The 27,700-nt window shown below is 36.8% G+C and overlaps 1 protein-coding gene across 1 annotated transcript in view; it reads left to right on the forward strand.

The window, feature by feature from the left end:
- The window catches only part of STARD9 (StAR related lipid transfer domain containing 9), a 98,103-nt gene that overhangs the window by 23,227 nt on the left and 47,176 nt on the right, over positions 1-27,700 (forward strand). The window contains exons 4-8 of the mRNA XM_042863489.1: positions 17,606-17,722; positions 19,740-19,772; positions 19,862-19,923; positions 20,532-20,644; positions 25,744-25,813. Coding sequence (XP_042719423.1) covers positions 17,606-17,722; positions 19,740-19,772; positions 19,862-19,923; positions 20,532-20,644; positions 25,744-25,813 — 395 coding nt within the window. The remainder of the gene's footprint in view (positions 1-17,605; positions 17,723-19,739; positions 19,773-19,861; positions 19,924-20,531; positions 20,645-25,743; positions 25,814-27,700) is intronic.

The raw sequence follows: 27,700 nt of genomic DNA on the forward strand, positions 1-27,700 counted from the left end.
TGTAATTGTCACGATGGAGAGCAAACGAGATCACAAGGTCGTGTTTAACTCCTCATTTTATTAACATAGAGTTGATGCATTTTTTATTCATAGCACCTTTACAAGTAAACTAACCAGTTCAGATGAATGTCAGGGAATATTCACTGAGCCCCACAGCTTGATCACCTACATTATTGCATCACTGAAGCAGTTCCTGCTCCTGTTTGGGCTGGGATAGCCAGCACTTCTCATTATAGCTTCTGGGCACAGCAGAGGAACTGGCAGGGCCACGTCTATTCCCAACCAGAACTGTGTGGCCATTTACACTGGCACTGCAACTGACCACTCCTTGCGGGGTAAGAAATAGTCAACAGTGTGTGTGCAGGTGTAGTGGGAAGTGAAGAATTCTGCTCCCAGCAGAGGGATTAGATCCTGAGATTCGGTTATGGGGGCTGGAATTTTTTACGTGCTATTTAATACCTCTGCTTAATGGTGCATACAAAGCACCAAGAACCTTTTTTTTTTAAGATGCTGATTGTTATGTCTGGCAGTGTGTGTGTGCACTGTGACGTCCTGAGGTTTTGGTACACTTAGGACTGGTTCTGAATAGCGCAGTGCTGAAGCTACTTCTTTCACCTTCTGCTATATGCTGTAGTTTCTTTCATATATGTATCCACTAATTCAGGCACTTGACTCGTGATGGATCTTCTGTCACATTGCGGAGCATGGGAACGTGTTCTTCACCTCATCCATGTTGTGTCAGACATCCCTGAAATTTTCTATAATGTTTTATATCTTCCTTCTGCATTGTTCTATTCTGCTTGATTTTGGTTTTTTTTTTGCTGCACAGATAGTGATGAACTTCTCATTCCTCTTGCCTAGGGGGAAGTGGGAATAGGAGTCAGAAAAGAGAGACGAAACAAGAATAGGACCTAATTAACAGATTTGAGGTAGTAACTGCAGCTATTTTAAATACATTTTTAAACATTTAAGAAACATTAATAAGACCTAAAAGGTTAAGCAAGACACAGGCAATTTGTCACTTGAAGGAAAGATAATGTTTTTAAAATTATTTTATTCTTTTAAGACCTAGCCATAAGAAAACATTACTAAATTCAGACTGCATGCTAAGTCCTTGCAACTATTTCCATGATGGTTGCAGCTTGCAGGTAATGTGCATAACCTTTTCTGAGAACAAAAAAAGATGCTGACATAGTTGAGCGCAGAATTGAGCCCCCTTCTTCTGCTTTTCATCCCAGAAGCGGACATAAGTTGTAAGTTGCTTCTGATGTAAAAGGCAGTTACTGTCCACCCAGAAGCTTTTTGTACTTTACAGACTTATTTCACTTACTGTAGAGAGAGTATCAGCTAGTTTTTCTTACCATTTGCAGTGCAGGTATCTACAGATTATCTACTGTGTAATTTTATTAATGAGGCAGCATGAGATATGGGCATGAAGAAATAACCCATGTAAGAGCTGAAGTGTATTCTTGTTAAGTTCAAAATGATATAGACTTGTCAATTATCTATGCTACGCTTCCTAAACAACAATTTAATAACTTCGTAGTCCATTTATATTCCAATACAGTTTTTCTCTTGGTTTTTAAATACGTATATACCTATATTATTAATTTGTTGGGATTGCATATGCAATATACTTGAACTTAAGATAGCAATTTGGGAGTAATTAAGCATGTTGGAAATAATGAACTGGTTAATGTTGCTTAGAATAGCAACACATTAATGACATTTAAAAATATTTTGCCATAAATTCACTGTTCTGTTGTTACATTACCTGAGAACTAAATTATCTTCTGTTAAGGATACTTTTTAAAAATGTACAAAAGGAGCTGGAGGGGGAAATTATTTGATAAAGGAAATCTGGAGGAAACAACAATATGCACTGAATGGTATGAAAGAAAGGTAAACTTTTAACAATCCTTTTCTAGTCAGGCTTTTACTGATCAGGCAGTTGAGGAACTAGTAAAAATGACATGTTACAAGTGAAATACCCTGATTTGGACAGAATACTACTTGTTTGTGCAGCTTTGATCAGACCTTGCAGCTATCTCCTAAAACAGACAGAATTTGTAGATGCTAGGATTGTTTTTGAGGAGAGCAAACAATGTAGATGTGGGATGCAAGAAACACGCTGTGTATCTGCTGTAAATCATTGTACTGAAAAAAGATAAACATGAAATTATCATCTGAACTAGCACAGTTATGTGAAAATCACCCATAAACTTCAGCACACCGTCACTATATTTTCTATATTTATATATCAACATAAAAATATTGCACCAACATGTTGGAAAGCAAATACAGAATGATGGAGAGTTACTTAAAACCTCATGTGAATACATGAAAGTCTTGTTGTTCAATCCTTTTAAAGTCATTCTTTTGAACATCCAGTTATTTGCCCATTTCATGTCTTTTTAATGTGGTTCTTAACACAAGGTTTTAATTTGTAAGGAAATAAAATCTAATGCATCCTCAACTTGGGTAATCTCTAATAAAATTTCTAATGAGATTTCTGATGAAATCTCTACCTTCTGTCTCATTTTAAAATAAAAAACAAAAAAAAAAAAAAACAAAAAAATGATCAGCCCCACCTTAATTCATCATGGATAAAAATATTCTATTTCACTTAGATGATCAAGTGCAGCCCTGAATAGTTTTATGGATTTTTTTTTTCCTTTCATTCCTAGTAAGTATTATGTATTACAGTGAAACTCTAGTATTATCTTCAAAGGAAGTGGCTTGATGTAATATGGAGAATTCTTTTTTTACATTCTTCCAGAGTGTCCTTATTCGTCTTCATAACACCAAAATTTGGATTATCACTGGGCTTGCAATGACACAGAAATATGCGTCTATAATTAAGACTTAAGAATTTCCTGGTTTATATGCCTGTTTGTTCTCTAATCTTTACCAGATCTGCATGGTTTTGTATTTGAAAATATATGGCAGTGTTACTGCTTTGTGAAAGTACTGAGGAGATTGGTTTTGTAGATATTTTCTTACTGCTTTTTGCTTTCTGTCTATTTAGCGATGTGTAATAGGAAGTGTTCGTGATCTTTGTGATACGTTGTACCCATTTTGAGGTGGTTGGGATACGAAGTGTTTGGGTAAGAGAAAGGCTGTATAAAACAATGGAAACATCCAGTAATTTCTGTCAGCAAGGGAGCAAATATAGAAGGAACTGATAGACCTTGCAGCCTTTTGAGTGTGGCGTTTCTAATTAGGTGAGCTGTGATTGCTCATTGCACCTTTGGCCATTAATGTGCTGCCCCTCAGTACTTGCAAGCTGGAAATGCACAGGGGCAGCTAACCTGGCAGAAGAGTGGAATTAACAATTTCCTCAACCACTAGTGCTGGCAAACTTTATTGTAAATATATTGCTGAGAATGAAATGCCAAGAGCCCTTTCCCTGAACTCAAAGTGACCTTATATTGGCTCCTGTTGTTTGGATTCTCCCGGAAACTACTGAAACCATTTAAATTTAGAAAGTATCTTGTATGAGTTCAAAACACTTTGAAAAATAGTTGTGGCAAGTATCATAGACTGCATTCCAGCATTCTTTTCTTTCTTTCTTTCTTTCTACATATTTTTTTTTTAGATCATGTTTTTTAAGGAAAAAGAAGTGAAAATTTAACACTGCAACAATTTTTGAAAAGCTAAACCAAAGTCAGGAAATTTTCCTGGGGATCTGACTGCTGCTTCTGAATCTTCTCAGTAAACATTGAAGTGATCTGTTTTCATACAAGTCTGTATGCTTTTCCATCATGTCCATTTTATAGGAAGAGGTGTAGCTCTCTGAGCAGCCAGGCAGATGTATAGGCAGTTCCATTGCTGAAAAGGGCTTTACTCTAGGGAGGCAACATGTCTGCTTGTCCCAGTACCTGTGAGAACAGTGGAGCGGATCCCTCCATTGTGAACCATGTTTTATGAAGATAGCTGGCTCTTCTGTTGTGCCTCGACTGAAACCTGCAGATTTGCAAGTAGGGATGATGATGGGATATGCATTCCTCAACCTGTTCTTTTGGCAATATGCCCTGCACGTATTCAGAAAAGTGGCCGAGCTTTCCTATCAGAAAGCATGTCATTTTAAGTCTGTCATCTTGTATATTTGGAAATCCTTTATTCCCAGGAAACAAGCAACAAGAGAGAAGAAAAAACCCTCTAATGACTAAAACAGATTTAGTCTCAAGTCTAATGCCTAAAACTATCAGAAATGCAGTAATCTACATTTTTTTTTCTTTATGTGAAAGACAAAACTAGATGTGACTGCTGTGTAGCACAAATTAATGTCTTATGAACCTTCTCATCTCTACTATAAGGGAGCAATAATTTAAAGGGAAATAAGATTATTGCAAGAAATCCGAAGCTCATTTATACATATGCTGCTACTAAATGCAGTCCACTAAAAAGTGGAGAATTTGTAATAGCTGCATTTGATTATATTTTTTATGTTGTGAATTTGAAGAGTGAAAATAGTTTAAAAATGAAACTGTGTTCAAGTAACTTTCAGTGCTGTGTTTTTTGAGCTTTTAGAAGTCTTTGGGGAATATTTCTTTGAGTCCAATTTCAGTGTAACATTTAAAATGTGATCATTCCAGCTTTTCACTTTTATGAGTTTTAGGGTTTTATTAACTTATGTTATTTACATGGAGAAAACTTAGGATATACTATATTAAAACAACTCCTGTATCTCCTTCAACCAGCCATTGTAGTTGTACTCATGAAAACTGGCATTGGAGATGCAGTTGAGGCCAAGTACTGGTGAGCCCCATGAGCATTTATTTTTGCAAGGTTCACCTATCCAGTGATTTCTCTCCACAATGATGTCTGATGTTGTATGAAAGTGGAGAAACTAGCTTATTTCTAAGAAAGTGCATTTTATAGACTTAAGGTTTGTTTTCCAGTGCAGTGATTTTAAGAGCTAATGATCGAATAACAACAGTAGCAACTTGAATTAGCTGATGCACAAACGAGAATACCCATTTCCAGCTGAAGGGGGTGAAGGGGAGAGGCAGAAATATTATCTTGATAACGTCATTGCACTGTATTCAAGTATTTCAGTAGATGGTTAGCCCTTACTGAATTACTGAAAAATTTGGATCACTGCTCCTCTTTCCCCTCCTTGTAATAAAATCAAGGAACAATCTTTTTTCCATCTTCCATCCTCTCTTAAAAAATTAATGGGCTGTTATTGTTAGAAACAGCTGAGAATTGATACTTGTCTCTGCTGCCTTAAACAATAAAACTTAGTAATTTTTGTTGTTTTGCTTTACTTTCCTTTCACATGGAATTGCAGACATCCGCTAATGACCTGGGATCCCAGCCAAGAACAGGCCATGGTGGGAGAAATGTGGGATATTTATAACTTCATTATCTGTTACTTACTCCTTACTCTTTCCATTGCAAAAGAGAGTTGGTTTTGTGTTTTGTTGTTGGTTTTTTTGTTTGTTTTTTTTTGTTTGTTTTTTTTTTTAATTTTGAACCTGAACAGCTCTCTGTTTGTTTTGCTTATTTAAAGGTGACATCATTAAAACTGCTTTTTTATTATTTTTATTTTTTAATCACAACACTTAAATAGTTGATTCACGTGATTTTTCTGCTTCTAAGGAAGTAGAGGACATGAAGTCACATCTGGGCAAGGGGAATAGAATAGATAAAATGTTTACTGGGTCTCGGTGGAGTGAAGCAGCCTGGATTGTAAAGGGCTCACTGCTCTTCCTGCTGTGACATTATCCCTTAGAAAAGCTGAAGTTTTCCCTGTGATTCTTTTCTTGGGTTTTCTGGCCCAGAGTTCACTCAGGAAATATCTTTCACTGTGTTTCAGTGGAGAAGCACAGAGTGGAGGCAAATCCTTCTCAACTCAGCCAAAGGTGCACATGCGCCCACAACAGCACTCAGACCTCCACATCCCCCACTGCTCACACAGTGCAACAAAGGCTGTTGCACACCTGCTTAGTAAGCTGTTTGTTGCAGCTTGTGCATGGGCTATCTGTCTATTTGTTAATTTCTCCTTCCTCCTCTAAAAGTTGCAGAAATTTTAAAGAACTAGGTAATAGAGTGATGCTATGAAATAGCCACTCCCTTGCACAGGGCGGGCTTAACCAAAAATCCTGTTTGTTTTTTTTATCGTGTCTCATCTGTTGGTGCATAATTTTGTTCTTAATGCATCAGTTTGACCTTTTAAAAATTTTTTATTTATTTTAACATCACTATTGTCATTTATTGCAACAGTATCCAGGAAGATTTAATTACTTGTCCTTCATCCTCTTGTCAAACAAGGAGCTTCCTGTAGCTGGCTTGTAGGCAGGAGGTATTCCTGAAGTCTAGACAGGAGATCCAGAATTACTCAGCTTTTCAGACTTTTCCTTTGATATGCATGAGAACTTGAATATGCCCTGTTAACTATATCTTTAAGGACTATACTAAATAAATGGAACAGGGCTCTTGGAAAAACAGACTACCTGTAAGAATTCTATTTTACAGTGCATGTGCAGGGAAGGAACTCAAGCTAGGCTTCTGTCAGTTGATCCCTAGTTATAGTTCAGAAACAGAAAGCACCCCTACAAGATAAGTAGTGCTTTTCCTTTAGTTACTCTTAAATCTTGATACCTCATAACCATTAGCTTTTGGGGGTAGAGGGAAAAATGGGAGGACATTTACAATGTGTCTCTCTGACTAATATCTGTTAGCAAGCCTAGCGTCTGCTTTGCATTTCACTAAACTAAATGGAAAGGATTCGTTCAGTCCTTAACGGGTAGGAATTCACCTATGCTGATTCAAAGGCTGGATGCAACAGCAGAATTCAATTCATGTATGGCATAAAATGAAGTGTGTAAATCTTGATTTCTGGCTTCATTAATGAAAACATAAGTTTTCTAGGTAGAGATGTTTATCACCACAACTGTATCTGAACTAAGCTGAGTCAGATATTGGTGAGTTTCACACACTGGTTTGTGGATTGTACAGCTGTTGTGTTCAGATTGTGACTACTCTTTCATCTAGTGATAGCATGATAAGAATCCCCACTGGGCAGGAAAGGAGGGTTCTGTGATGAATGTGGTTCTGCACAGATAGATGAAAATAGCAGGTGGTGCTTTTGTGATGGCTATCTCATCTTTCAGGTTGATCTTTACAATAAAACACCAGCAATTTATATATATATATATATATATATATATATATAATTTTTAAAAGCATGGAGTTGTGTCCTTATTGATGGAGCACTTTAAAAAATTTGTCACAGCATCTATAAATTAGATGAATGTGGAAAGCATAGAGGTATTTCTCTCTCAAAACAAAATCATTTTTTGATAAACAAATGAGGTATATTTTCATGATTGTGTATTTTGATGATAAAACAGCAGAAATACAAAGTGACTGTTCAGCCTCGTTGGCTGAACTATCTCATTCTTCCACTCTCTATCCAGATGGATAGCATGTTTATTTACCATGTAAGATGCTAGGAAAAAGTCACAGACAACAGTTCCACCCACATACTTTAACCAAGCTTGACTTACAGTATGTTAACAGCATGAATGTATGTACATTATGATGCACACGATAAATAGCTTTTGCACTGGAAAAAATGACAGCTGATAGATGAACAAAGACGTGATTGTTGTCCTTCCCAGGGGGAATTAAAGCACAAAGGGATTTAAGAGCACGCAGGAAGCTTGTTGGCAGAGCCCACAGCCAATCTCTCTCAAGCTGTGGTGCAAATGCTCCTGCCACAGGCCAAGCAGCTCGAGCTGGAGGGAAGCCTGCTCTTTCACTCAGTTTCCTGTTCGACTGGGAAAAGAAACTGAAAAGAGTGGATAGAGGGAAGGGAGAGAAGTAATCGGAGCTGTGGAGCTGTGGCCTCTTAACAAGAAGAGAGAAGAAATGTTCCCAAATTAATGGACCAGTGCTAGGTTTTTGTTGTTTTTTATTTCCCTCTTCTATTTGGTTTGAATGGGATAATGTTGCTGAAGTAATCCTAATGTCACAGTAGAGGGTTCTGTGCAGTTGATCCGCATAATGCGCTTCCCTTTGCTTGTGTTTTCTGTCTGTGTACAGAAAGCCCCTCAGTTGACATTTCTTTAATATTCTTTAAGAGAAAACACGTGCAGAAAAGCCTTGCAGTAGTGGAGTAAAAGCCAAGATTTGTTTTCAGATATTCCTTCCTTCCTTGAATCCTCTTTCTGCCTTTTTTATTTAAATTGATCTTCGGGGTTTTGAGAAAATTTTAGGACAAAAGCTCCCATTGTTTTGGCAGGAAATGTTTACTTCTGAATAATTTTATTCTGTGAAATAATTTTTTAAACACAAGCCTTGGATGCTACATATCAGATGTAGCAATTTAATTAAAACTGAATTTGGTTATAATTTGGGCATTTACTGCTATAGGTGGGCCAAATTCTGTAGGGAATCGTGCTATATGAGATACTGCATATTGGCTCCTTATTTTGGAGGCGGTGGCAAAAAGATACTGCAGGACTGAGCCTCTTGTGTTTTATTTTGTTCATGCGGTTGCCTAAACTATCCTCACTTACTGGTTGAGAGCAATTTTGTCTATATAGTAAATAGTGACACATTTTATTTTAAGTAAATCCATTTTGTGTCTGGGTCAGCTACAGTTGTCATGCTGATGTCCTGAAGCTTTCTACCTACTCACGAGGCATCTTTTTAATTGTTGGTTTGCATGTCAAATCTTTAGTAGGAATGAAGTGGTTGAGTCTTTCCAGCACATATAAATTCAACTGTTTATTCTATTGCCAGGAGCAGCTTTTGGCCATATTTGTTCTATATAAGTTCAGTCCCTTCCTCTTTCATTAAAGTAGCGGTATTTTAAAAGGCTATTTTTAAATTGTGCTGTGCAAGAAGAGAACTTTTTTTTTGTTTTCATTTATTAAGTGATGGAAATTCATGTTGTTATTCTGTGTTTGGGCTAATGTTTTACGGTACAAACAGTTTTCTTTTAGTGAGTTTTTTGTTCACATTGATGTTTGTGGACTAGGACTGTAGTAAGTGGTGATTTTATTTATTCAAAACCCCATTATAAAAAATACCTTTTCTTGTCTGTTTGTTTTCCTTGACCATATTCTCTTGAAATTTCTGAAATTTTCAAGATCTGTTCAGGTTCCTAATGATGATAGAAAATATTGACCATTTCAGACACATGCAAATCAGAAAATGGATGCTATAGCACTCACGTATGAAAACAATTCTGTTATCCTGCTGATCCCAAATGGTGCAGCTCACACTCCTCCACTTCCACCTCCTTCCACTTCAGCTCTGGTCAGAATTTGTCCCAGCCCAACATCAAAACCAAATGCAAGTATTGTTTACCAGAAAGTACTTAGAGTTAAAAATGCACAAAAGTGATATATCGGTATTTTTTTTCCTTAAATTTGCAAGCTCAACATCGTGTGCTGTCCCTGTAGGTTTACTGGATTTTTTCCATCTCTCTGAGACTTGGCATACATTTCATTTTCCCAAAGTATTCAACCCTCAAGCATAACAGACAATTTACTGTAGTGTTAAACAACTCTTTTTTTGTTTCCTTCTGAGATTCAGTTTCTGATTGAGCTAAGAAAGGACAGTTTTGTACTTCTGGAATTCATATATTACCAAAACTTTATTCCTGTTAGAATGTACTCATTATCTTTGAAATTAAAGCATTTATTAATTAGAAAGGACATTATCACATAGTAGAGATGCCATTTTAAAGTGCCATTCATACGTATTTGCTTTAATCAACTGTCCTACTTACAGGTTATTAACTCAATGAAAAGTCAAAAGATATTCGTTGTTAACTGTGGCTGGTGCTGAGTATTCACTAGGATTATTTTGAATCGTGTGCATTAAAGAAGAGTTTAATAATCTCCAGCTGTTTGTCAGGATCAAAAGAAAATCTGAGAGCCAGCATGCTTCTGTCTTAATTTGTGTGTGACACTATTGGTATGATAGTAATGTAGAGGTCAAAGAAAAGAAAAATACTAGTATATAGAGGCTACATAATAAACCCTAGCAGTTGGGATAAATAGAATATGGTAAAATTTTTGTTATGAAGTTCAACATACTGTTCTGAAAAAAAGTGAACGCTAAAACCAAAAAGCTTCATTCTTTTAACATCCAAGCAAAGATTTCAGTGTAAGGTAACAAAGTCCCAAACCAACATTGTTAATTATAAATGTCTTACACTTATGGTGTCTGTTTAGAGGTGCTCCTTGCCTTATTTTGTCTCTTCTTGGCGTTAGCACCAGAAGTATGTCTGTCCATTCCAGAAGAAATTATCGTCATGTGTCTGGTATGTGTATTTATGCATACATGTGCAAGTCTCATGATAAAATTCAATATACTCAGGCTAATAAAAGAGTATTTTTTTTTTCAATATCTTGAAAACTATTTAAGAAAGAAGTAGAAAAGCTACTATAAATTTTGACTCTGAAGCCAACAAAAGAGATAGTTGAGAAGTCTTTGCACAGAGGTTTGTTATATTTTTACCTGAATGATAGAAGTATTTGCCTCACTGGCATAAACCTGTAAATATAAACTTGTTTAAGAAAAAAAAAAAAAAAAGAAAAAAAGAAAAAAAAAAAGTTTAAATAGTTTCTTGTCTAGTATGAATGAGCTATGACTAACACTGTGATTTTTCAGAAATCAAGTTCTGTGATTCTTAATCTGAGTTAGGAATAAGTTTTAAAGCTTTGATTGGTACCTAAGAGTTGAAAGTGTTTTACTTTAATAGGTATTCTGGTCTTGATTTTACACAATCCTCTGTACTATATATATGTGCTATATAACTGATGCAACTATGTACATATAACTATATAACTATAACTATATAATTATATAACATATAACTATATACATATAACTATGTACTATATAACTGATCCTCTGTGGTTTCTTAGGGGCAGGAGTCTTACTGCAATCTGTCTGTGCTTCTGGCTTACAGTAAATCTGTTAATGTAAGATTTCACAAGTGTACTTGCTCTGCAAATAGTTTATCTCTCTGAAAAATGTATTGTGTTTTCTAACAGTATTGAAATAGATTTCAAATTACTTCAGTGATTTGTTCTTATTTTGAAGTGATTCAAATCTGCTGTAAAACAGTTTCAACCCCAAATAAGTGCATATTGCAACAACTTGGACAGCATTTTGGTATTTCTGAGCTGTATGATTAGTTTTAGACCAAGCCTTCCCCTTTCTCCCATTTGTAGTAAAAGTTCTATCCTGAGGACTAATTCACATGATTTTGGATTTACTAGGTTGGAACTGAAAACTGGCCACTTCAGAATAAGCATGCCGGCAAAATACCTTGGATGACAACAGTTGTCTTAATATACCCTCTTAACTTCTTCAGAAAGATGTATTTTTTTCTCACTATTAGCACAGTTGGATGGTAATAAGTTTGTTCCATAAATCACCATGGGATATGTACCAGTTACAGCTGGGTGAGTGCAGAAACGAGGCATATCAAAGCCATTAAAGGCTTTGCTGAAAGAAATATTCTTGTGTGGAACAAACTAAACACTTCCAATCACGTAGAGCAGCCACACATGGAAGACTCAGAATTTTTGGCCAAATGGAATACAGTCTGCAGGAAGCTAAGTGCAGCTCATGTTTCTTGACAAACCTGATATTCTTGAAGTTTCATTTTAGAAGAAAGAATTGAGAGGATCTTAGAAGGATCTTTTTTTTCTTCTTATGAACAACAGAAAACACAATTTTGTTCATTATATAATGAAATATGTTAGTACACATGTCCAGAGAGCTTAATTGTCATGCATTTTGTATGACATACAGCTGTTCATGCTGATGGAACTTGGACTAATGCCTCTGATATTAGCACAGAAAAAGCTTTAATTTCAATTACTTCTCTTATTTTTAAACATGTTATGAATTCATTGCTATGCTTTGCTTTTCCTTTTTTTTTTTTTCTTTTCAGCACTACACTGAAGCTAAGAGGTTTTCTGACTGATTTGAGACTTGTCAAGTAGATGGATTGTAATTTATCTTCACAGAATGAGGGAGGGTAACTTAACAAATACAGAACAGTTCAAAACAGCTTTTAATAGGATTTCAATAAGTACTTTTTGAAATTCTAATTCATTATCATAATAGGGTTGAAACTCATTGTTTTCTGAACAGCCAGGTTTGATTGTAGTAAAATATCCTCTTTTGAGACCTAATTCAAATACTGATTTGAAACATTTGAATTGCAGCATGAGTAGCCCTGTGTAATTAATGGAGAGTAAGCACAATTGAGCTTAGCTTAACTGGAACTTCTTTCAAGAAGTTCACTCTGGATTGAGAGATACAGAGCAGCATAATTTGAACACTTAGAACTTTCGTAGCATTTCAAGACAAGATCACAAGTACTTTTATGAGCAGTGAGAACACCCCACAATTTTCTACTGACACGTTACCCGTAGGAGTATTGGACCATAAAATTCTTAAGTGGATTGCACAATGTCATACAAGAGTTTGAGCAACAGAACTACAGTTCTTCCAGGATTCTAGCTCCATGCAGATGTTATTGCTCATGTTGCTATCAGAAAGGTGCATTAGCTTGTGAAGATTTGTTGTTATAACTGGATCAATTAATAACTCCTGAAAATCTTCTATGAATCTGCAGAAAGAAAGGCAGTTCTTACTGAGGAAACAGTACTATAAAACTAAGATGCTTTCCTGAGCTGCATTTATTTCTGTTGTAGGAGGATCTACAATTTGATGAACAGGTTTCTAAACTGGAATGGAGTACACGGACTAATTTTAGGCCACCTCTTCGTACAATGGGGCATGCTAAATTCCTGAATGTATTACATATGATACTCTGAAGGGAAGTGAGCACATATTCGCCTTGCTCCTGTTAACTTCAAGATGATGCTTCCTGCATTTTCTTATTCCTTTCCTTTCTACTGCTTGATTCCAGTCCAAAAATCTTGCTATCTAGGCTCCAGATCTATGAAACTTCTGCTGTTTATGCTTTTCTCCCTAGGTATCTAGGGAGAAGATGGTGGTTGGACTAGATGATCTTGCAGGTCGTTTCCAACCTTCTGTGATTCTGTGATCTTTGTCCTGTGTATCAACTATCAACACAGTCTAATGTTTTCCTTTGCTTTAGCTCCAAAACTCAGTCTTTATTCTGTCTCTCCGGCAGATTTCTTGCTCCCAGTAGACACTAGTCCCACCTTTTCTCCATTAAACTCTTCTTATTCAGTCCCTATTTCTTTTCATTCCATCTTTTTGCTGTCACTGGTCCTCATTAGTTGTCGTTTTGCCTGGGAGTTCCCCAACCACATCTTAATACTCAGATCTGGCTCTTACTGTCTTGTACTTGGATCAGATTCCCAGATACTGAAAGTCATTGAGCCACTCTTTCAAGAGAGACTTTTTATTCTACTCTGGATTTAAGCGTCTTGTCTCAGAGGTGTCCAGGCCTGTGGCAGTTCAGTTTAGAATCTTAGATAACCTTTAGATAACTTTTTGTCATCTTCAGTGTTTTAAACAACTTTCACAAAATCATAGCGTTGTTTGAGTTGGAAGGGACCCTAAAAGGTCACTTAGTCCAATTCCCTTGCAGTGAACAGGGACACCTACAGCTACATTAGGTTTCTCAGAGCAACCTCCAGCCTGACCATGAATGTCTTCCAAGATGGGGCATCCACCACCTCTCTGGGCAACCCATTCCAGTGCCTCACTACCCTGACTGTGATTCTTCCTTATATCCAATCTAAATCCTCCTTCATCTAGTTTGAAACCATTTTGCCATTACAGACCCTGCTAAAGAGTCTGTCCCTTTTCTTCTCATAGCCCCCCTTTAGATATTAAAAGGCTGCTATCAGGTCTCCTAGAGCCTTCTTTTCTCCAGGCTGAGCAGCCCCAGTAGTCTCAGGCTGTCCTCATAGGAGAGGTGTTCCATCCCCTGGATCGTTTTTGTGGTCCTCTGTAGGCTGTACAACATAATAGAACTTGTCTTATGGCCTACACAGATAAGCTGTGCCAAGAATCTGTTACAGTGATTTGCATTGCTGCCATTAATGCTCTTATGCTTTTCCAAATAACTTCACTGAAGAAAAACAGATTGATCTGTTATAGATGTCAGCCCCATATTTACGGCGTTATTTTCTTCAGTACAGCTTAACTGAGAATGGGAGAGTTTCATTGGCTGTACTGAAAAAATCTTCATAATGAGTGGTTAGGACATAGCTTACTTGATGTTTATCACTATGCTCTAGAGCAGTGGCATGATTATGGCCAAGGTTTGCTTTTCAACTCCAGCTGTTAATTGTGGTTGTTTTTCTGCTAGGATTGTTAAGATCAGTGCAACAAACAGTGACTCTCTGTTGAGAAGCAGAAGCTGGGCTGGTATAAAATAGGGATACGTTGTATACTGTCCACATGTAGTCAAAAGTAATCAAGGTATAAACCCTCAAAAACAGTAAATTAGGAGCTGCAAAGTGCTCAGTATATGTCATGAAAGTGAACTCTATAACAAATACAGGGTCAAGTTCTGTAGACCTTATTCATGCAAGAAATCCCATTGCATTTGGTCCCTCTGAGTCCCTCTGAATCTCAGAGATCAAGTAAAGTAAAAAGCAACAGGGCTCGTTGCACATTTTGATATATTTATTCAATTACTATTTTTAAGTGAAACTTCCACATAGAAGAAGAGATGTAAGTAAAAACAGATGTTGAAACAGTGCTAGAAGCAATCTCTGAGAAAACCCAGCCCCCAGCCTAATCCCAGCTTTTGGACTTTCCCACAGCTCAGAAGGCAAAAAGCTTCATGGGCAAAGTGCTGCCTGTGATCTTGTTTTATACTTTCCAGTATGTACATGATTTATATGGAACAATTTTCTCTCTGTTCTGGTTATGGCATAAGGAAACATTTACATCTGGAGTGGTCAACAGAATAACTACTTTTGTAAAAGCTGAGAGGACTTTTAGTGGTAATTCCATTCTGCTGCTGGAAAGAAGAAGCTTCCTTTTTCCCGTTACCAAATCCAATACACTTTTCTTCCTTACCTACAAGACTCAGAACCCACTCTGTACTGTTTTTCACCATTCTTTTACATGGTGCTTGGAATGCACAGCTGTCATAGCTATCTTACAATTTTTTGCCTAGCCCCTTTGATGCTAACAGTCCGGCTATTTAGACTCCGTAGGGCTAGATGATGTTCTTCTCTTAAACCATGCACTTTCTTTCCATTCTAGCACAGTAGAACATGATCTTCTCTGTAGCTTACTTCTCTACCATTTGCATTTCTGGGTTCTTTGTTAAGATTCTAAACCTTTCTGATAGGACATATTTTGATTTCATGTTTCTCTCTCTACTGATATTTATGTATGCAATGCAACATTTATTTTAATAGCTTTTAACCATCACAGTAATATATCTGTTATTTGTGTACTCATTCATAAACTATGCATAGTCAATGTGTTTTGCTAATACTATTGCATACTTATCTCTCTGATCATAAAAGTTGACCTTTTTATGGCATGTTGTCCTTCATAAGGAATTACTAGTCAGATGTGCTGCAAGTAAACTAGTAGTCCTTAGTGTATTCTGGACTGTTGAATTTTATTTAGTGAAAGGCCATAAATAGTTGCTTCTGATAATATGATTAAATGTGTGTAGTCCACTGATGAGGCCATTGGCTCATGTGGACTCCAGAACCTCAGGATTCTTTCTGCCCCTGGAGGCCACCACTGTGTGCCTGGAAACCTGGAGTTCTCTTCATCCCAGCGTGATGGGTGAGGCAGCTACTTCTCCTTTTGCAGCTTCAACCAGTAGTGAGTTTCACTCTCATCCAATAACATGGTCATTGACAAGGGCAGAGGACACAGGATGCTTATGCAGCTTCCTGCATCAAATGCCACAGAGTGTTCTGCCTTCAGCAGCGCTCACATAGAGCACTATCAGCATTTGCATGAAACATAAGCATAGGCAGATGAGACTTTTCTTCCTATTCTTCTGGTCAGAACTGGTGTTGGCTGGTGATATTTTCAGTGATATTTAGTGTACCCTAACTCTCCAGGTCTAAGAATGCGTATGACTATAGATTTCTCAGATGCCAGTACGGGCCCTCTGCCCATCTAATATCCTTACATAGATCCCAAGCCCTGCTCTGTGGATCTCCTGCTCATCTGGTAGCCCAGCTTGGTGCTGTCTAGTGAGTGTGCGTATGCTCATGTGCACCTCTCTGCTGAATCCCTGAACTACCAGCGTGGAGTTTCTACCCATTTAATATTCCTGGCTCGACTGTGGACCTCCTGCTTAGCAGTCTGTGTCTATTTATTTTGTTTATGACTTTAACTGTTATTTGTGGCTCTCCATGAACTGAAAAGGTGCTTGATTTGATAATTCTAATGAAGCACATGTTCTCATGTTCTACATATCCTTATGAATATGGGTGGGGCTAGCCAAATTCCTCTGAATGGGATTATTATTGTTTTTTCAGCTGGAAATCAGCACCTTGTCTCACCTTGAGTTGAAATGTGATCTGAAAATAAAAGCTTCAGGAGATAATTTTTTTATCTCTTCTATGCAGTTTAGGTGGAATATGTTTTGCTATTGAATTTCTTATCTAACTGATACAGTTAGCTGTCCAGTAGAGAAAGAAATGAGTGGCAATTGATAAGATTTCACGGCACGAATATAGTGAAATCCTATGCATCTCTCTGTATTTCTAAGCTAGTTTTCTATGTGAAAGGCAAAAGTATTAACACTCACAGTGCTTCTTTTGGAAAGCTAATGCTATGCTAAGAAATTGGCAGCTGGCCTGCAGGAACTTTCTGATCCACTGTGCACTTCCTAGAAAACCTTGCCAGGTATCCTTTCAAGTGGTCTGTGGTAGCTTTGATGTCCTGAAAACATGGCCATAATATGGGGCAGCTGTGTCTCTGAACAAGGAAAGGGAAAGCAAAGGGAGCTATTATTCAGAGCTGGCTACATGGGCAGTCTAGCTGTGATGGTTCAAATTCTGCAGCCCCAAGGAGACCAGTACAAGATTCAGAAGTTGCTGATGCTGATTTGGTGGCAATTCTTCCAGGGTCTGTGTTATAAGCAGAACATGCATCACTGTGCATGTGGCATGAACAGAAGAGAAAGCATTTTAGAAATTTGTGGCATCACTTCCTGACCACATGGATCAGATAGAAGTATTGCTTGGGCAAGGTGTGGCTTACAGTCTCTGGGTTAGACCTTGCTTTGTTTCTGATCTGTGATTATCTTGTCTGATGCTGCTATTAATGTTACACTGCTTCAAGGAGCCTTGATCATGATATTTGTTTAGATTTATGCAGAGGACTGTAGAAGGTTTGGGGATAAAATAGGGGTCTCCATTATAAGCATAAAATAAGAGATGACAGGCAAGGAAGTGCAACTAAACACTACTTGGTGTCAGCACTGTCCTCAGTATATCAGTTTCTGGAGGATGAGCTAGCAGGCAATTGCTGGACACTTAACCTTGTGTCTGATAGATTAGAAAGACAAATACTATGAAACTTATTGTTCACACGCTATTATTAAAACTGGAACATCTACAAGTAATGCAGAATGTTTCTAGGGAGGCATATTATTCATGGATTGTTCTGTCTCTATTGATCTTTCCAGGTGTTCCAGGACCTTGGCACTTCTGTGCTGTCGGGTGCATTCAGAGGATACAACATCTGCCTTTTTGCATATGGACAAACAGGTTCAGGAAAAACTTACACAATGATGGGAACACCTGTGAGTTACAGCATTCATTTTACACTTGGGGTTGAGGATGGGATGCCCCTCAGAAATATTGCTTTATTTTTGGACTGTGATGTATGCTGGTTGTGCTTACATATGTTGTTATTATTATATATAAAATGAGACTCAAGTCTTTACAATTAGGTAAATAACATAGCATCAGCTAAAAAAAATTCTAGAAGATGTGATGTAGTTGAAATATTTCTTTTAGATGTCCCTCATCTCACCATGTTGCTAGGATAGGAGGCAGAGAGTCTATAATCTAGATAAAAATTATAGGAATACTTTTGTAATAGTCTTCATTCACTATTTAAGATATGTTTATTTAGCAGAAGCTGTACTTTGACCTGTAGAAACTAATATTTTCTTTGTTTCAAGTTTTGAAATGAATTTCAATGGTGTCTGTAGAAACTGTTGTATTTTAAGATGCTTGGATATCGGGAAACACTCTGTTTTAGTCTTCATTGTCAGTGCAGTGCAATCAGTTGAGAAATTCCTCTGTTTGACTGTAGCACAAGGCAATTTTTTTTTGTATCTAAATGTTCCTGGCTGTTGGTGAAATGTGAGTTGCCTGTTGACAAGAGGGGGCACTATTTACTATCCCCATGCTAATTCAGACATCAGAATTGGAGTTTGTCAAATTATAACTTGCTTTTCAATTTGTTTGATTTTTTTAAATCAAACTTAACTCTGTGAAAGCCTGAAGAGTTTTTAAAGTTAGAGTTACTGAGAGATAAACTAGGTCATCTGTGTTATTACATTATTTTGAAAAATATGTTATTGTTTTGAAAATATTTTAGCAATTCAGAATAGCCAACTCTCGAAATTGTTATTTCTTTCGGAAGGAAATTCTAGGTAGTTATCTTTCTAAGAGATTCTCGGCTTATAAAGTGTTTTGTTCTTCAATGAACTCTTTCTTTGATATGGTAATATCTATTAATTGTGGAACAGTGATCATAACTAGGAAGAATGAAATGTTTGGTCTAACCAGAACTTCTGTCCATTTACTCAAGAGATCTGGACTTTTCTCTCTCCTCAACCCTTTTCAAATGTTCCTTTTAAAAGCCTTCTGTTTTAGGATGGTGAGGCACTGGAACAGATTGCCCAGATAAGCTGTAGATGCCCTGTCCCTGGAGGCATTTGAGGCCAGGTTGGATGAGGCTCTGGGCAGCCTGACCGTGTGCCTGATTTATTGGCTAGTGACTCTACCCATCTCAGGGGACTGGAACAAGATGATCTCTGAAGTCCCTTCCAACCCAAGCAACTCTATGATTCTATTCAGTAAAGGGATTCACCTAAGTCTGAGAGTCTTTCTCTGGGTGTGTTAGCAGTGTAATCATTGAAGTATGAGCAATCATGTCAAAATAACAGTTTTCTACTCAAAAACATAGCATTAGTTTAGTGCTGTCTAGTATGTTTGGGCAAATTTTAAACTCTGTAGTTTGGGTGATTTTAGCAGCCTGTATCCTGTTTTCTTTGGGAGATCAGATTTATAACTCTAGAACACAAAGTTCTGTGATTCTGTAGCAATAAGAAATAAAATTAAAATTGGGAAAAATAAAATATGACTAATCAATCAAACTAGACTATGTTATCCTGCCTTTATGCTGCAACACCACTGACAAAGGCATGCCCAGTGTGTTCACATTGAACAACTCTTGGATTTAACCCAGGAACTCTCTACATTTCTCATTGATGCTGCTTAAGTTGCTCTAAAATGACTTGCTGTGAGCAGGATTTTCACTGAAGCTAAGACAGTTACCATTGTACAGCATACTAATTCCTGCAGTGTTTCGTGCTCAAGGTGCTTCAGCTGAAATAGTAGAGCCATGCCATGCTGTTCTGAATGACAATCCAGAGTGGTCTGTGTTGTAATCTGCCATGCAGTCTTTGCTTCAGTGTTGTGTCATAATTCTATCTTTTTCTTATAATTTAACTCATATTTAAATAAGGGTTTTGAATGAGTAATAGCAAGTATATTGTTTAATTTTTTTTTTGTTATTATTTGAAGGCATCCATTGGGCTGACACCTCGTATATGTGAGGTAATTATTTTTCTTAATTTCACTTGCATTTGATTAAGCTGCTAGATTTTCTTGATGTGTTTAAAATTTACATAGACTGGTTTGTGCAGGGCCTCTTTTCAAGGAAAGACGATTACTCAGACCAGACGGCATCTTGCAGAGTAAAAGTCAGGTAAGTGTGTGTCACTCTTTTGGGCAATCCTATGGATGCTTTCAAAAAATATATTGCTATAGTCTAACAAATCAAAGACTGGTTTGTTGTTTTTATGCATATTTTCTCAGATAATAATCCTTTGGTCCAAGAGAGAAGATGTAGAGGATGGATGAGAAAGCACTGTTGTTAGTTTTCCAACTTAGTATAGATCTCTGCATACTGTCCATTCAGTTTAGTATAGACAGCTGAAGTTGAACTGCATGAAGAATATACTTACTGTTTGTGTAACTTAAATCTGAGTCAAAATTCTCCATTCCTTTCTTATTCCAAGGTCTCCTTCTCTTAATGAAGCACTGCATTTGGCAACCTGGGGATCTGAACTTACTCGTTTTACAAATGTAGATTTTATTAATTTTTAAATATAATAATGGATACCTCTTGCTTCTTGGAAGTTTGCTGCTTTAAGTTCTTTCTACATGTACTGTGTAAGAAGGAACAGTAACAGGGACAATGAAGTAATTAGCTTTGTCATGAATGATCAGTGCAACATTCAGGTATTTACACTAAGTCTAAATAAATGCTTTCTGGTTTTTTTTCTAATTGCGTGCACTGAACATTTTTTGCAGTTTTCTGGAAATCTATAATGAGCGTGTCCGAGATTTGTTAAAACAGTCGGACCACAAGAAGCCTTACACTCTCAGAGTCAGAGAGCACCCTGAAACAGGACCGTACGTACAAGGTGGGCGATCAGAATTTCAAGTAAATTTCAATTACATGTGGATCAGGTCTTCAAGTATCTTTGCACATGTTCTTGGCCTGATCCTAATTGCTTCCACTCTTCAGCAGTTACTCTGTTCAAATATTTTGCTGCTAGTATGAATATATGTATTATACTGAAGGCTTTGGCTCTGTTATCTCAGTGTCTGCACATCCTGCACAGTTCTGTTTGCCTTTCCAGGTGCAGATCATGTATAAGCCATAGTATTTTGCTTTCTTGCTTTCTTTTATTTCGAATCAAATTTAATCAAGAGATCCATTAACATCAGCTTTAAATATGTTCTACAGACCAGCCTAAGATCCCTTGTATTCCAGTCCTTGGCATCAGTATATTTGGAAAATAGTAATAATTAGAAAGTAGATAAATTTAGCTGTTTAATATTCCCAACTGCACCTTGAGAAGCAATTAAAAATCTCTATTACCCAAATGAGAATGCAATGTGATTATTGCCCTTTTTTACACTCAGAAGGCACAGGTTAGGTAATGTAGATCCAGTTGTGCAATTAACATCACACGCTTTTTAATTTACACTTTAATAAATAACAGTCCCTTGGTTTTGTATTTTCTTGTAAACCATAGCTTTCAAATCAGGTTACAGAAGATGGACAAAAACAAAAATAATTTACTTCTTTCAATTTCAAGTGTCTGTCTTATTTTTAGTTATCTTCTCTCTCATCGTTTCTGTATTTTTTATTCATTTCCACTGTTGATTACTATCTTCACTTCAGGGTGTCGCATAGCTTTAGATAGGAATTTGGCCATTGTTGCCTTGTAAATTGATTAGCACCTGCTGTAAAATTTGCCTGCTACACTGCAGTTTATCTGACCAATGACTGACAAAAAGCCTGCCCCATAAAACCCAGTGCAAAATCATACAGCGTAATTTTACTACAGCGTTCAGAAAGAATAGCCTTTTCTGAACTGGTGCAAGTTTAAGAAATTGGCAAGTTTGTTTAGAAGGTAAACATATATATTTCCTTTTCCATGTGCCTTGTCTGTCAGATGTGCAGAATTCCAAATGATTACAATGTTATTACTAACTCTGCAAGTGCTTGGCTGGTTACCTGAGATGTGTGCCTTTAATATGCAAAGTGCATATCACACAGAACTTTATTGGCTTTATCACCTCTTATTTACATGGTCTGCCTTTTAAATATGGAGTTCTTGATTCTATTTCTTTTGTAAATTCATCCTTACTGGTTCAGTTTTCTCCCTCTGTTTATCACAAGATTACGTATCAGATTTTTACCTTCAAAACCTTCAGAAATTAAGATGTGATGTGACAACAGATAGGGTGATTGTGTAAGTGAATCATTGATTCAATGGAATTTGAATTTCACAGTTCTTATTTCCTGGCCACTTGCAGTATCAGTAACAGTACATCTAACAACCGATAGTTGTTACTGATTCTTTCTCTCAAAGTTTGAAATAAGTACTTGGGAAGCGTTTAACTTGCATGGTCCTAAATAAAAGGAAACTATCTGACATTGTGGTCATTTCAGCTGTGCTTTCCCAGCACATCAGCACCCTGTTTAAGGAGAGCTGGAAAGTAGATGAATTGATGTTCTCATTAGTATGGCAAGCTTATCATTCTTTGAAAAGCAGATTCATAGACGTTTGGCCTTTTTTTGAGTTCTTTCCAAAGTTCTTTTTCTACCTGCTTGTTATCAGAGAACTTTATTGTTGATGGAGTACAGATACTAATTATTTTCTTTTAGCAGCTGCTCTTTCACCACACGAGAAAAGGTCTTTAAACTACTTCCTTCCTTGGCAATTTCTATCCCTTTTCTCAGGACTATATCTCCAGTGATTCCTTGGCTACATATAATGGAGTTTCCTTGTTTCAAAAGTAAATGCAGTTATAGCTTCTGCCAATGGGCTGGCTTGCCTTTTGTCACATTCTGTCTTCATCTGGAATTTTCCAGGCAAGTCTGTCGCTTCTATTCCAGTTCTGATTTTTAATTTAAATTTACCCCTTTTGAATAAGTAGTTACTACTTAGGCACAGCTAAAATTTTTAAAGTAAGACAGTTTTTGTTACAGTTCTGAAATATCTCAGAAAGCTATTCTTTTGAATAGATTTTGTAGTTTTGTAGTATAAGAGAAAAGCGTAATGGAAAAAGGTTAAGTTAGGTAATATTTGCAAGTTTTGGCCATTAATAAATCCAGCACAAATGCTTTATTTTAGGAGATTCTCTGTCAGTGTTCTGCATCCTGTGACAGTCTCCAAAACCTTAGATTTTCACATGCATGAAAAATGAAGTGATTTGTCTGTTGAAAGCATCATGGGGTGCTTTTACATGCCCTTGTGAGAGCACATGAACAGAATTAGTTTCAGGCGAATGAGTCATAGGGCATAAGTTCTTTCTTTTTCATATATTTTTGAGCATATGTGTATATATGTTAACACAAATAAATATGCTTATGTACAGTTTACACAATTAATAACTGTAGCAGTTTAGTTTACTTGAGACAACCTTTACATCTTTTGAGGAGAGGGACTAATCAAGATCTGGCTGTGTCACTGTTTTTGGAACTGCACTCATTAGCTCACATTGCAAATAACAATTGGTGAGGAAGACCAAAAGTATATTGCATGGAAGTGAAGAGTACAGTCAGCATGATTTTAATAACATCAAAACCAAAAAAATGAAGTGGTTCAATACGTTAATACAAAATGACCTTGTCAACTGCAGTAATATATTGCTGCAATCAACAATTGTTGCTCTCTCTAATGAGTGACATCTACATGCTGAAGCCTATTGCTGTAGTTTCTCAGTGCCAAACAAGAATGCAAAAATATTATATCCAGGAACTAGGTGGCTGAGATCAGAATTATAAGCAGACTTTGAATTATTTCCTTTAGATACAACGTGTTAAGGACTAGCGTCTGCATTTGCATTAGACTTCTTGCAAGTTAACAGCAATTTTAAGGCTTGCAGGTGCTCTCCAGCATTCTGCTAGAATGTCAGCTCTGTGGCTGATATCAATATGCTGAGTACAGCTAGCACTTCTATGAAGAACAGACAGAGAGTAAAATCAGAATTTAACCTCTTTAAGGATGCCTGGTTGCTTTGATACTTGCACTGCTCCAAGCAATAAATTTTCCATTTCAAGACCAGTCAGGAAGTCCCCACTCTGAACACTAAGTATTTTGAATAGTTTCCAGCCCATCATTTTTCCACCTAAAGGCTGTGAGATTGTAGCCTTTAAAATGCTAAAAGTGTTTCAGTGCTTTGGATTGGAATTGTTTCAAACTTCTCCCTCACAGATGGTTGCACTGTTAAGGAATTGGCCTCTCTTGAATCAGGAAATGATGCAATCTATTTTGTTACTCTGAGACAGATTTCTGGGGGTGATTCTGTCTTACCCTGAGGCAGATTTCTAGACGACCAAGAGTTTTTGATCTTTCTATTGCACTTCAAAATGATCTCTTCTTCTACCAGCCAAAAGAACACTTTGTCATTTCTTCTCAAACAATGTTTACAACATTCAGTTTACCTTACTAATAACAAAACCAGAATTCTGTGCTAGATTCATTGTTCCACTGCTTATGAAAATGTTAGGTAGGCAACAGTTTCCTCCATGCCTCCTCTGTATAACCTCCATTATATTGTATTTTATTCAGTACCCTGAAAAATGATATGGGAAAACACTAAATTAATTTCCATAATTCTGAGTTTTGATGATCCTATCACTATTGGAGAAATAACAATCTTCTTTCTCAAATGGAAAATGCGATGACTTTAGGAACCATTGTATTGGAAGGCAATGTTAGAAAGCTGAAGAAAAGCTTTTTCTTTGAAAACTATCCTATGCCTAATGTTTGCAAGTATGAGAGGGGTTTTTCTTAATTTTTTTTTCTTTGTGTGTCACTAAGGAATTAAAATAAATTCCTATATTTAGCTTAGATTTTTCTTTCATTTAAATCTAAGTAAGTTGTTATCACATAAGGTACTCTAATAATGTCAGAGACCATTTCAGTCCCATTTCAGTCTTGCTGAATATTGTGTTCATTTGACTTTAAGTGTAGCAGTATATACATTATTTGGTCCAAGTAAATATCATTTTTAAGTACTTTGCCTGCAATCCATGCTTTTGTGGCCTGAAACAAGCTAAACAAACCTGAATCAGTGCATATAGTAGTTAGTATGAAGGGGAAAAAAAATGTTGTCCTGAACTGCATGGTGAGGAATGTCTTGCTTAAAAAATTAGGTGATTTTCTTTAGGAGCCGCTGCAGTACAAATGATAACTAATCATCACCATAAAATGCAAATGAGGCATATTAAACAGGATTTATGTCAAATACAAGTCTGTTGAAATCAATTTTGTGCATCTGCTGGAATTTGCATATTGTATGGTACTGGCAATGCCACTACAGCATAGCAATGTGCTGCCCTCCACTGGGACTATGTTAGTCGCAATGACTGCTCTGATATAGTAGGCTCTGCAATGCAGTATTCCTTTTGTTTTCCATGTGTTATTTTCCTTTCAAAAATAAAATTAAAGAGGATATTGAAAGTAGAAAGTATAAAAAGACCAAGTGTTTCATATTTGCATACCTTCTAGAAAGAACAGTGTGAAGACTCCTCAGTGTTCCAGGTTCTAACCTAGTTAAATATTCACGGTGATTGGTTCCCAATTCTGTTAAGTCATACGAGCAGAGCTGTTATTCAGAGCCAATGGACAAAATCTCCTTTACAAGGTGTGTACCCAGTTAATAGCAATGACATAGCTGAAAATTCCTTGTGAAGATGTAGTTAGGCCTTTTTTAAGATACCATTATTTTACAAATACGTTTGAAAAGGTCTGTACTTTGCACGTTCAAGGCATTTTTTATACTGATATTGCTCTGTCTGACAGGTGCAACTTTTTTTTTTAAATGAAAGTGTTACTGTAGTTGAGAGACTACTTGTAAAGAACTGGCTGGCATCCCAGCAGAATATCCTTATCCTGGCATTGGGTAAATTGTTATTATTACTCCCGAGTAAGTAATAAAATGAACTGACTGAAACTCCTGAGAAAAAACATGCATTTAACTCTTCTTAAATCTCTGACAGGATTATCTCAACATCTAGTTACAGACTACAAGCAAGTTGTAGAACTTCTAGAAGAGGGAATAGCTAAAAGGTATTTTCTAAAACCAGCTCGATTTTTACTTAACGCCTCTTTCACTATGCATTGGTTTCATTGATGTTTGTTTTGCACATGGTGTTGCCAACGCTTTGTGTGATTTTTTGATGCTACATAGCCACAGTAACAGTTACAAGGACTCATGAAGTTGTTGTTCAAGTTATTTCTTCAAAACTTACCCACAGAATTCCACCAGCTGTCTGGAATGACAGATGTGCCAGGAAAATGTTTTGTTGTAAACAGGCTTTATTTCTTCTCTATTTGCTCATGACACTTTAAACCGCGTAGCTTTCAACTCACTTGTCAGTTTAACTTCATGATTTATAATTGCTGAAAAGATAGTGTATTTTTGTATTTGTTTTATGCTTATCTATTATAATTTGGAATTTGGCCTTTGCTAGTCTAGCAATTTTTTTATTTTTACCTTTTTCTTTTCTACAGGCAGTTTTGGTCATCAGTACATCTGCTGTTAAATTGGTAGAAAAGGGTATAATTTGAATATATCCTCCAAATATAATATTACCTCTTGTCATTAGAGGAGATATAATGTTTGAATCTCAGTTATGCTATGATACATCAAAAAACTACTATATTAGGACAAAAACATGGAATATAAGCATGGATTCTGTTGTAGTGATCAATAGTTGTAACTCTATGATAAGATGAGAGTCTTTCAGAATAGCAACAGAATTCCAAACTGTGTACTAACTAGGACTGTCCTACAGTGGTCTCATTGCTGAGGAATTAGAGCTGCAGGAAAAAAAAAAGTCACAAGTTCAGAATTTTGTGTAAATTTATGTGATAATGAATTTTAAACTTCCTTGCATGAAACTAGGCAACTGCTATTTTGGGGTAACTTTTCAAAAACATTTTTGGATTTATTCTATTTACCTACAGTTTCTATTTTTATGAAATATTCTTTGGAGTACTTATTAGCACATTAAAATTGCAACCAAGATAATTTGAAACATCTGCAGTGTGGGATATGCTACCACATGAATATCTGCAAGATCTTAGAGAGACAGAGGAGTTGCAATTGCCTCCTGGCCAGAGGCGGGAGAGAAGTAGATGGGGCATGATGGCCTGCCCATGTGTAAAGAAAAGATCAGAAGGGAAGCTGCCCTTGAACATGGTTGGTGCCTGTGGTAGAGCTGGGCTAACAACAAACAAAGTTTATGGAAGGCATTTTTTTTATATCATATGGTTTTATGAGACCATTGCCAGCCCAAATCTGGTTGCACCAATCTATTCTAAAAATAAACAAAATGTGGTTTTGCAACATGCCCTTGTTATTTTTGTTGTAACTCTCACAGCTTTTTTTTTTTCTCTTGACACTTTGCCAAACTTAGTTTCAAATGCTTAAGAATAAAATGTTAAGAATGCCATGATGGAATAGAATATGTGGAAAAAGTTAATATGTACATTCTCCCATGAAAATGCTGGCATGATTGTGAATAGTTGAGGTGAGAACTTTCCCTCCAATCAACCTGTATATTGTGGGAGGTGCAAAGCTAGCACTAATGTTTTCTCCTCCAAATCCTGGGACACTTTCTCTTTCACTTTTGCTTTATAAACTTCAGAACTGTTCCCCTGTATTCTCTTCCCTTTGTAGGGTTGCTTGCTGTCGTCTGCTCTTTACCTCTTTGTTTGTCTTGGTCCTCCAAGATCTGGAGATTAGATCACCTTCTCCTGCTTCCTTAGTTTAGGCTGATTTAAAGCTATGATGCACTGGACTGCTTGTAGCTTTTAGCAGTGCCAGGTCACATGGCTATGGAGTAGCAGAAAGTAGGAAACAATAGGTAGTGGAGTCCTGGTTTTGGCCTCTTGTGGGGCTCACAGCTGCTTACTCACAGCTGCTGCTCACATACAGCTGCTGTTCTCATA

This window comes from Lagopus leucura, unplaced genomic scaffold, assembly GCF_019238085.1.
Source record: "Lagopus leucura isolate 7727_CA_CO unplaced genomic scaffold, USGS_WTPT01 Super-Scaffold_1, whole genome shotgun sequence".
Lineage (NCBI taxonomy): Eukaryota > Metazoa > Chordata > Aves > Galliformes > Phasianidae > Lagopus > Lagopus leucura.